Genomic DNA, 12621 nt, shown 5'->3' on the forward strand with positions numbered 1-12621 from the left:
TGATTTTTTAATGTGAATTTGTAAAAGTGCGACTTAACAAAGTTCAATGGCAAGGTTCACTCTATTACTTACTACATGGGAGAAACATACAAAGGAAAATCGAATTAGAATCGAGTTAGAATGATTTACACAGAGACCGGAGACGCAAAAGGGTAAGGGAGACACTCCCGTTGAGTCACGAGGTTCAGAATGGACCCCCTTGCTTTCTAAACTCCTTCTCAGAGAGGAGTCTAGGTGCGGCTGGATCCAGTCTTAGTCTCAGACTTGGACAACAGTTTATGCCTAATAGAAGGGATACAAAGGGTAAGGAAAATCTTCCGTTAAATTACTATGCCAATTTGCTGGGGAATGAGTGATTATGGATCTTACACAACTTTGAGGTAGCAGCAATTTAAGATTTATTAACACTATTACGGTAAATCACAAGATTAGGTTATATGATTTTTAACAATACTTAATCATAAGCCAATTATCAGAGTGATTTAATAAAGTTTGCTATCAGCACTATAAAGTTTCCTAAATCAAATCGCACACACACACACACACACACACACACACACACATAGAGGTTAACCTATAATCAAGATTTCTCTCTCTTGGCCAATTGTGATAAATTATTGGTACCAAATGATCTTTTAAAACCTTGTGAAATCTAATTGTAGTGAATTACTCGCTATTCTCCTTCGTCAGCATTTGTCAGCAGACAATCTTTGACCCCTTCTTCTTCATTGGCATCTATCAGCAGACGATCTTGGAAATCCTCACGAAATCTACCATTTAAAATCCTCGCAAAATCTACCCTGAGAGACGTCCCAACTCAGGGGGAGATACTGGGTCACAGCCTGCTGTGATCCCGGAGAGCTCAAAGGGTCTCACTTAGGATCACTATAGGATCGTGAGATGATTGACTTTGGTCAGTGTATTTCCATTCTGGCCATCATTCTTGTCAGGTAATTCTGGCACCCTCCAAGGCGGGCCATGATCCAAGCAGCAGGAGTTTCAGGTACAGTTCCAGGCAACAGGAGTTTCAGGTACGGTTAGGGAGTGCCTAATCATCCTAATTCACTGTACTGTAGCCAGGATAAGAAAGTACCAGATTGTCCCAACTCACTTCATGTGTAGCCAAAACAAGAACACAATGTTGGCTGGTCCTGACATCACAACGTGGCCCGGGGGGGCTGCACCACCACAGTCATAGACTCTCTTTTGTGGAAAACCTCCTCTTTTTTTTTTTTTTTTTTTTAAAAAAGGGCAAGAGAAAGCAAGATGAAATTGGAAACTTGTTTACAATCAGGAAGCCTGTGGCTGAGCTAGGAACTAAGCTATTATTTTAGGTAGACTTTTCGAGACTCGGTCACAAAACAACCCATCCCTATGCGCTAAGTCTCATGTGATGGATAGGGTAAAGATGGAGAACACCTGTATGCTGCAGACACTTCAGTCTCTCGATTGACACTCTCACCTAGTCTTTGAATTGATCTTAAGAACGCAGGCTGTATAGATCCCTCAGGGATGCAGCAAATGAGGACTCTTTCATGGAGGATCAGGTGTCAATAGTGACAATCATTTCAGTGCAATTGCACTAGCTGTACCATTTACTTATTCCAAGACCAGGTTAACAGCTTCCAATAATGTCTTGCTATTGTTATTTGTGTCTACTCAGTTTTCCACACATGGCAATTCCCCTGTTTGTTCCTGTCACAAGTGAGAAGCCATACAGATTCATGGGACTAAATATTTTGAGTCAACCACATTAAAAGCTGTCATTAATCAACAGTCATATCAATTCCACTGACATTCTGTACCACAGCTTTTGGATAAAATGGACTGATCTACAAGTAACATCTGGAATTAGACAGGGCCAATGACTTTCTTGGCTGAACACCGTTTTTCCTTGCACATATATAGGAAGGAGAAGGAAAAGTTCAATTTAATGTTCAACCTGCATTTAAAAAGATCTTCATCTAACTGAAAAAAAAATAAAATAAAATTGGGTTCTAGGTTTAACTAGCTGGATATCATAGATCAAAAATTAATGTGGAAAAAACAAGCTGCTTCTCACAGATAAGATAACCCGAATAAGGCCACTTACTTACTTTCAGAAACAGAAAGAAAAGTCAAAAAACTGTGTAGACACTCTTGAAAGTACTGTGCTTTGAAAAGGCTATCTTTTCCCTTTGAAAAAAACTAGGAAAGGACAACTCCCTCAACTGTGTACAGTAAAGTCTAGATATTTGATGTTCTATATACATTCAAATACAGAGCTGAGAAGTACTTAGGCTCAAGTTAATATCTGCTTAGGATTCTATGTGTCGTGGTTTAACCCCAGCAAGCAGCTAAGCACCATGCAGCCGCTCCCTCACTTTTTCCGCCCCCTCCTACCCACTCCCAGTGGGATGGGGAGGAGAATCGGGAAAGAAGGTAAAACTCATGGGTTGAGATAAGAACAGTTTAATAACTAAAGTAAAATATAATACTAACAATAATAATAATGAAAAAATAAATAATAATAATGAAAAGGAATATAACAAAAAAAAGAAGAGGGAAAAAAAAGAAAAAAAAACCCAAACAGTGATGCACAATGTAATTGCTCACCACCCGCTGACCAATGCCCCAGCAGCGATCCGCCCCTCCTGGCCAACTCCCCCCCCATTTATATACTGGGCATGATGTTCCATGGTATGGAATACCCCTTTGGCTAGTTCAGGTCAGCTGTCCTGGCTCTGTCCCCTCCCAGCTTCTTGCACACCTGCTTGCTGGCAGAGCATGGGAAACTGAAAAGTCCTTGGCTTAAGATAAGCGCTACTTAGCAACAACTAAAACATCAGAGTGTTATCAACATTATTCTCACACTAAATCCAAAACACAGCACTATACCAGCTACTAAGAAGAAAATTAACTCTGTCCCAGCCGAAACCAGGACACTATGTTTGTTATATATTATAATTGGGCACCTTATCTGTTAAAGGTGCGGATAATAACATTTTTCCTAATATTATAAAATGTTGATGAATTTTGAACTAACAAATTCATATTAAAAGATGTTCCCACTGCAAATGACATGTAATCTTACCTGTGTATGTTATCTTGACCAGAACGGACTACACTCAGGTTTGCTGCCTTCACTACCCTCTCAATTATTACAAGTCTGGTAGAGTTCTGTGGAACAACAGCTATTGTAGCAGATGTCTCATTCATTTCTGTCAGCATCCCTGAAACATTAAGTATTTCATTATGAATACTTTAAGATTTGCTTGCTTATTAAGCAGAAAATCAAAATAAGAGACTTCTAAACAAAAAAAAAAGTTAAATCATTCGTTGAGAAAACAATTTTATAAGAAATTACATAATTAATGTATTTGCAATGCCTTATTACTAGAAATAATTTACTAATAACTGAACAATGATATGTGTGATACTAATGCAACTGTGAAACCAAGATGGTTCTTTTTCACAAAAAGCATAACCTAAAAGAAGAATGTAAATATCAAGTAAGATTGATTTGGAAAAGCCCAGCTTAAGTAAGACCATATACAAAGACAACTTCTAATCTTTCAATCATAATTTCTTATCCAATTGCTAAAAATAATCTTGAAATTCAGATAGTAGTCATCAGTTCAATTTAGTTCATGAAGATAAAGTCATCACATTAGAAACTGGAAAATTCAGTTAGTATCCATCTCTTTAAAATATCATGATAAACTATTTGATTAAAATAATTTGAATATTGCTACAAAATGGAACAGAAATGTCAAGATTATATCCAAACATACATAAAAAAAAAGTAAAGAAAGAAATGTTGTTCAAGGACATTTTAACAAAAAAACCCCACTTCTCTCTCCTTTCAACATTCATTATTTAGAAGAATGATTTGCCGGACACTCATGTTGATTAAAACCCAACAGTAACTACAACTTAAAATTGTGTGTGTATTTTTGCATTATGTTCAGAAGCTGAAAACACAGACAAACAATGGAGCACAGTACTTGAGGCAGAAATATGAAGCATCTGAAATCCACGATAACATTAATAATGAAAACAATGCAAAAGTCTCAAAAGGCTAATATTTTAGGGCTGCACATACAGTTCTAACCCAGAGCAAACAGCACTAAGATGCTTAATATAGCAATTAAAAAAATAACCCCAACATTTTAATGCATTAGAATGTGCATTAGCTGCTGTCATAAAATAAGAAATATCAAAGAACAGCTCATGAGTAAATAACGGGATATTTTTGAACATGATCTGCTCTTGAAGAGAACAAAAATAAGCATACAACTTCTAGAAAGATCAGTTTTATCTTGGGAATAGTACATTCTGTTTCAAATTGTTTAATTTCACTATTAGGCAAAAGCTTTAAAAACTACATACACAGACTAAAACTGCTTTTAAGCAGAGCATGGGGACTAACATAACACTGCTAAGAGATGTGTGTACTCATTTAGGATTTAAACCTCCATTAAGCTCTATTGAAGAGCAAATGCTGAATAAATGAATGCAACTATCTTTATGTTAAAAGCCTATTTCCCACAGCATGTAATTAAAGGAAATGTTGTACAAAGCCAGTACTTTTGTCAAGCTCCTGTAAATGGAAAGATGGATAGCACTCAGAGAAGTGAATGCATTGCTTCATATTTAACCTTAAAACTTTTGTCATTAATGGTTTGTCTAACTTGTTCTATAAAAGACAAGGTACTGCTCTATTGAAGTAAAATTAAAAAAAAAAATCAACTAAACCATGCTTTTCAGAACAGAAGATTCATTATCGTCAACTAATGTATTGGCATAAAGCAAAGTAACATCCTATCAAGTAAGGCACACATTCAATCTGCCTTTCCACCCCCCTTTATTTTTAACTCATGCTGTTTTATTGTTATAGGCAATTTGTACCACTCAGCGTGACAGTGTAAACTGAATCAAGATTAATTTACATGCAAAAGAACACTTAGGAGAGCAGCATGGTAAGCAAATGTATTGTCTCGATTGCTGAGGTGGAAAAGAACCTGGAAAGAAAAAAGGGTGCTCTAATTAAGGGGCATCAAATATGATTGCTCGTGGTAGTCAAGGGCCAGAAAATAGTAAATGTCCAACCATTTAAAGAATTAGCATCTTGCTTGTTAGGAAGACAAGTTGGATGCATAAATCTTAATAAAATTAAGTAAACAATTTGTTTACTTAACCAAGGCTTTTTGTTTTGGTTTTTTTTTAAAATGTGAATCAGGTATACACTTTAAAAAAAAATTGACAAAATTATTTTAAAACATGTCTGGGGGGGAATCATTATACTTAAAGTAGTTTTAACTGGCTATTTTAAAAACACCTTCATAAAAATTCTGATTAATATCCAGCTATAACAATCACATGCCACCTTTAATATTGCATGAAACATTAGAATCTAAGAAAACCCTAGTCAGAGCATAGAGCAGCAATTAATCTGGGTTAACTAAATGATACAATGAAATAACCGTACACATTTTAAATAATAAAAGGAAATGAAATTGAAAAAAATATACTGGTAGGTAACAAGATATGTTAGCTACCAGATTAGTCCTATTCTGAACTAAGGCAACGGGAGTTTTGCTACTGATTTTTAAAAACAGCAGACAAGTAAAAATTTGGATACAGAGATCCCAACAGTACATGTCTCACTCATGCAGAATTCCTGCTTCAGAAACTGGACTTTTCTTGGGGATGTGATGTAAAATAGGGTATAAAATCTTGAGGCCTGAAGATCACATAAAAAATATTTAATCAGAAAGGTAAAAAGTAGTTTGGCAATACCATTTTTATCCACTGCTTCCAAATTGTCAATCACAACATCAGCCATTAACTCAGCTGCTACTCTGGGGAATTACCTCACCGGAGGATTCCCCAGCTCAGAAGGGAAGATGGTGTAGCAAGGCTAAGCGTATCATGCGCAGCATGTGGATAAATCCAGCTTTTGAGGTTCTGCCGCTACTACTAGATAACCTTCACAGCCATGAATATTCAGTAATCTGTTTCCCTCTCCTTATGCCATCAGGAAGAAAATGGACATATACAAATGTAACAGACAATGCAAAACAGCAGAGTGTAATTGAGTAAAGATGTGAAGCAATGAACTGTCTTCTACATAGCAGTATAATACCGGCTATTTCCTCTTTAGCATTCTTATTAGATTACACATGCAATTTAGATGTAAAAATCCTTAAAACCCATACATATTCTCATTCTCCCTCAATATAATCTTGCATTTCTAATATTGTCCTCACTCCTTCACTATTTTTTACCTATTTGTTTTGGTTGCAAATAAAATAGGGCATCTCCACGTACAAGACTTGAAACATCTTACGTCCAAAAAGGAAAAAAAAAGGAAAAAGAAAAAGCATGACAAGTGAAAAACAAGTTATATAAATCAGATTCATTCGGAGGATACAGACAAATCGAAGTTAAACACAAAATAGAATAATATATACCAACTTCTAAATTGCCCTGCATTTATTATCGTAATTCGGATTTTTCATTTAGCAAGATCACATAGTAATTCTTCCCAAATACTAGCTGTTCCTAGATCTTTGTAATAAATACTTATGTAAAATTTAGAACTGAGACCTCTATTACCAAGAATATTCTGAAACAGCTGATATCTATAACAAAAATGATGCAATAGAAAAGGTTTTTAAACCTGTGGTAAATTTTTCATCAAAGAATGAATTCAGGAAGACAGAGAGAGAAATACAGAAATGCCAAGAGACCTTAATGGATTTACAAATACTTCATATAAACAAATTTTCAAATAACTTTATTCAGAGTAGCCTTTCTGCTCTATTAAGCATAGCAAACAGATGCCAGATTTATTCAGACAAATAATCAACAACCATAGAAGTAAAATGGCAGAAGAAAAAGAAATTTTGGCAACAACTCCACAGAGGACCACAGCTATTCTCCAAGTACACTTCTATGTGCTTGTGGTTTTGTATGGCCAGTCAGGAGGAAAAAAAGCCCTCAGTCACAGCAAAACATACAAAAACTATCAAAATATCACAAAGCAAGCAAACATAAAAATGGGGTGGGGGGGTGGGGGAAGCAACACAGTAACCTGCTTTCCTTTCACTACAACCTCAGCTACAATTTTTAGAAGGAAACAGTTTAAAATAAATGTGCCACAGCCTCATTCAATCACTCACCTTGGTTTGATGAGCAGGTATAAAGCAGAGAGGCAGGCTTTAGTCAGCAAAGGGTAAGAAAACAAAGCACAATCCTAACTTTTCACTGCAGCCATAAGCTTAACTGAAAATGATCTAAGCAATATTTAAACTACTTTCTTAATCATTCAAAAATACAAAAAGCAAGAAATGCTCAAAAGCAATAATTAATAATACATAGCATTACTCATTGGTGTTCTTGACTGCTTGATGTATATACTGAGTTTCTGAGCCTTACACAGCAATGAGACAGGATCCCATGGGTATATTCTCATCTCAATGTGAAGAGATTTACATGTGTAAATCCCCATACATTGAGATAGATGAGTAAACACTATTACATTTGAATGCATCCAAAATGCAATCATTTATATTTTAAAATATCCAAGAATCACATCCAAATTAAGGGTATCAGTATGGATTGTTCCATTTAACACACGGTCAAAGCTAACTACAATTTTCTCTAAATATTTTGTATTAAATATTCAAGTTATTAAAAGCTCTTATGGAGGCTTGCGTTTGGACTAGCATCAGAAACTTACATTCTTTAAAGACATAACATTAGAAGAATGCTGAAGCATATGGAAGATGTCACCTTTCTAAAACAGCATTCCAACAAGAATGTTTTTATATGAAGTGTTTTAAAGGAAAAAGTTTAAAATCATCTTCAAAGTAGATGAAGAACAGGTACATTAATAGTATTTAAGAGTAGCCATGGAATAAAGACTAGTAAAGACAGACACCGTATCAATGTATATTTGGTTTATTTCCTTGAGCTGGGGTTCCAACTTTCTGCTTTACTGCTAGTAGGAGAGACATTAATACTTCATGATAGGAAGCCAAAACTCTTTGAGGCAAAAGACTGTTTCAGAGTAAAGAGTGGGCTTTGTGTTTTTAAAGGCACACTGAAAAGCTGTCAAATACTGCTGCACATCCTTTTAAAGATATTTTTAAATTAAATCATTAGTATCAAGCTGAATACTAATAGAGACTAACACAAACAGCTATAGTGGAAGCACTTGCTGTACGCTTGGAAATTGAAAGCCACATAGCCCTCTTATCCAAATACATTTACTGAAGCTGCTGAAATATTTCTCACCTTGCTCCTTAAAGTCTTTCTCTGACATAGTGACAGGCAAAAGCAGTTCTCCAACAGGGAGTTGAATGTTAACATTGAAATGCTCATCCTTTGTGCCGGGAAAAGAGAAATTACAGAGAATCAACCAAGTGCTTCAAAATAGATTAATATATACATATCAGCTCCAAATTTACTATGGAATCTATAAATAGTGTAAAAACTACCTGCCTGATTTCTACCTTGTTAATCCAAAAGCCTGCTAATTTCTTACAGCAGTAAAGCTAATCTATTTTCTCCAGTACAAATGCAGTATTAATATAGTATGCATGCTCTCATATTTCTGAAAATGTAACTTTTACTCATATTAATGTTTATTTGTAATCTATAAAGTGTCAAACTAAATGTTTGCAAAAGATAAATTATTATGCATTTTACAGTTCTTTTAAATGAACTGTTATTCACAAATTCTGTCATCAGCAACAGCTGTCCCAGAAATAGGACTAAACCTAGCAAAGGTATAATTTCAGACAAAAAGGATTATTATTGTCTGAAAAAACAAAATCAACACAATACATTTGGGAGTAAAAAGAATAATGTTTGATCACTTCAATTTTACAACATTTTGCATATTTAAACACAAACACACAGCATACTGGTTGATGTAAAAGCACACAAAAATTGCAGAATTTGAGGCAATTTTCATAATGGCAGAGTTAAAAAAATTACTATCAGTAGTAGTATACTACAATCAAATGCTACATATTCCTCTTCAAGAAATAAATCCCATACAGTGAACTTGCTCTCCCTATCCATTCAATTCTCTAAATTTCTGACTATCTCGCCTTGGAGTTTTCAAAGTCTACAGACACTCAAGATACATTCACTCTGCTATGTTTGATTGACTAACTATATCTTAAGGGATTCGACTAGCAATTCAGGATCAGTATATGCAGTCAGAATCTTTGTTAAAGCTTTGAGGCATGAGAAATTTTTAGAAAAGAACACCTTTTTTTCCCAATATACCAAATAGTCAATACATATTGATTGCTGATCTGCCTCAGATATCCTACTTAAATATAATAATACAATCATTAGAATGGAAAATATATTTCATCAATTAATATCCATGGTATTTAAATTAACATCAAACATGTGTTACTGATTTTTTATAACTTTGTGACTTTAAAATTCTGGAATAAGTTTGACTGATGGAAAAAACAGCACTAGATGAATAATACAGAAAACATATGTATTGCCCTCCTAAAGATGCAAGATAAGCCACCTGAAAACAGGAAAGCATTTTATGGTCCTATTACTTAAAATTTTAATACTTACCATAGTTACCCAATTTCACAAGCAAATGCTTAGGAACTAATACATTCTTACTTTCTAACTTCTGATGTGTTATAATTATTTTTATAATTATGGATGCAATCTCAAGTATGGACTTTTCAGACAAAATTCAGCAGGAATGCTACCTTTGTTGAAAATTATTTAGTAAACATACAGTGAAACAATCACCTGAAACCTGGTTAGTATTCCCTTTACAAAGAATCATTTATGAAGAGCTACTTTTGAAAATTTGCTTAGCTAACAAATTCTGACCTTTTTTTCCCTATACTAAAATACCACCCATCTCTAAAGTCATTAACATACTAAAAGAGCAGGGATTGGTTGACTGGCTGGCAGGATCAAGTGCACTATAAAATAAGAAAGTAATATTTTTTTCTTTAATTTTTCTTTTGAAAACTGATCAAGAACTCCATCAGCTTAAGAGCTGAAGGAAGGCTCTGTGGTGGGTTGACTCTGGCTAGATGTCAGGTGCCCACCAAAGCTGCTCTATCACTCAGCTGGACAGGGGAGAGAAAATATAATGAAAGGCTCATGGGTCGAGATAAGGACAGGGAGATCACTCAGCAATTACCATCACGGGCAAAAAAGACTCGACTTGGGGAAATTAGTTTAATTTATTACCAATCAAATCAGAGTAGGATAATGAGAAATAAAACCAAATCTTAAAAACACCTTCCCCCCACCCCTCCCTTCTTCCCAGGCTTAACTTTACTCCCAAATTCTCTACCTCCTCCCCCCGAGTGGCACAGGGGGACGGGGAATGGGGGCTGCATTCAGTTCATCACATGTTATTTCTGCCGCTCCTTCCTCCTCAGGGGGAGGACTCCTCACACTCTTCCCCTGCTCCAGTGTGGGGTCCCTCCCACGGGAGACAGTCCTCCACGAACTTCTCCAACATGGGTCCTTCCCATGGGCTGCAGTTCTTCATGAACTGCTCCAGTGTGGGTCCCTTCCACAGGGTGCAGTCCTTCAGGAACAGACTGCTCCAGCGTGGGTCCCCCGCGGGGTCACAAGTCCTGCCAGCAAACCTGCTCCAGCATGGGCTCCTCTCTCCACGGGGTCACAGGTCCTGCCAGGAGCCTGCTCCAGCGCGGGCTTCCCACGGGGTCACAGCCTCCTTCGGGCACATCCACCTGCTCCGGCGTGGGGTCCTCCATGGGCTGCAGGGTGGATATCTGCTCCACCATGGACCTCCATGGGCTGCAGGGGGACAACCTGCCTCACCATGGTCTTCACCATGGTCTGCAGGGGAATCTCTGCTCCAGCGCCTGGAGCACCTCCTCCCCCTCCTTCTTCACTGACCTTGGTGTCTGCAGGGCTGTTCCTCTCACATATTCTCACTCCTCTCTCTGGCTGCAATTGTTGCTGCACAGTAACTTTTCCCCTTCTTAAATATGTTATCACAGAGGTGCTACCACCGTCGCTGATTGGCTTGGCCTTGGCCAGCGGCGGGTCCATCTTGGAACCCGCTGGCACTGGCTCTATCGGACATAGGGGAAGCTTCTAGCAGCTTCTCACAGAAGCCACCCCTGTAGCAGTTTATATATACTGCTTGGACTATATGACTAAAACTTTTAATATCACCTTCATTGGTATTTTTCAACTGATTGTTCTACCAATGTTATCTTTCATATTTAAGCAAGATGTGCACTACATAATTCAGCATAAAACAGATAAACATTTCTGTCTACAATGATTCATGTTCTACATTGACTGGACATGCCTTTTGTACATAAACTTGACTTATAACATCAATGATTAGATTGCTTTGAAATGCTATAATAACAATCTTTTCACAATAAAAAAGAATAAAAGCATAAGCATAGCTTGGGATTTAAATGGTTGCAACTGCTCAGGAGGACCACTCGCCACCTCTGCTGTTAACAAGCGTTCCACTTCCCTTTACCCTAGTGATTAAAAAGCTAACAGATATTCTTTGATAAACCATGAACTCTTCATAGTCTGCAGGCAGAAATTCTGATTGCACTTTGTTCTTAATTTTAGTTTAAACAACATCCAGTTTACTTTGCATTACTTTAATTTCAGTGTACTTCAGTAAATTTATTTTTCAGCCAGAGAAAATCATCCTCCCTTTTATCATTCTCCTTATCACACACTTTATTGACTAAATATACAGCTTTTGTTTATTGATCTGCATCTCTTTTATTAGATCTTTATATTAGAGATCCAGTAATATCTAATTTAACAAAAGTCATTTCATAGTTCCATAGAATCATAGAACAATTCAGGTTGGAAGGGTCTCTGGAAATCATTCAGTCCTACCTCCTGCTCAGCGCAGGACCACCTTAGTTCACATTGCTCAGGGCCTTGTCCATTTGAGCTCTGAGTATCTCCAAAGATGGAGATTTCATCACATATGTAATGGATATGTTTAACAATAAAATTGATTGTTGCAATACAATACTACATAATTTCCCCAAATACCTAGTAAACTAAACTCCAGCGTATTGAACTTATTTATTTATATTTTGAATACTATAATTGGTATAAATAATGTTTAAATAAAAACCTGCGGAAATGGTTTGAAGCTTGAACATTAATATTTAAGAATCTGGCAGACAATTGGTTCAAGCTGCACTGAAACATCTCTCCGGTAGTGTTGCTCTAACTTTCCTGGAAGATCAAGCTGAAGAAGCTTATCAGAAAAAAAAGTTTCCCAAGCCAACAAAACATAACTGTTTTTAGATTTCAAAAATTAAAGATTACATTTTCTGGTATTAGCGAGTACAAGTGATAAGTGGAACATGTATGCTTAATGAGAAGTCTGCAGAAGGAAGCTCTAAAAGAATCAAATAGGGATGTCTGAGAACAGTACCTCGCCACTAGTTCACAAAAACTTTTTTGTATTGAATTGTGAACTTAGGGGCAAATAATGTTAGACATCATTACTCTTACTGTTGCCTTAATAACTGTTAAACTGTACATATTGTATTTTTAAGACTTACACTACTTTTCATTATGTAAATCCAAGGATCACATGAATTT

General features: G+C 36.3%; 1 protein-coding gene across 1 annotated transcript in view; it reads right to left on the minus strand.

The window, feature by feature from the left end:
- The window catches only part of LOC127029115 (AP-3 complex subunit beta-1-like), a 184332-nt gene that overhangs the window by 11606 nt on the left and 160105 nt on the right, over window positions 1-12621 (minus strand). Inside the window, 2 exon segments of the mRNA XM_050914761.1 lie at window positions 3074-3212; window positions 8284-8379. Coding sequence (XP_050770718.1) covers window positions 3074-3212; window positions 8284-8379 — 235 coding nt within the window.

The sequence above is a fragment of the Gymnogyps californianus genome, unplaced genomic scaffold (assembly GCF_018139145.2).
Source record: "Gymnogyps californianus isolate 813 unplaced genomic scaffold, ASM1813914v2 HiC_scaffold_77, whole genome shotgun sequence".
Taxonomy (NCBI): Eukaryota; Metazoa; Chordata; class Aves; order Accipitriformes; family Cathartidae; genus Gymnogyps; species Gymnogyps californianus.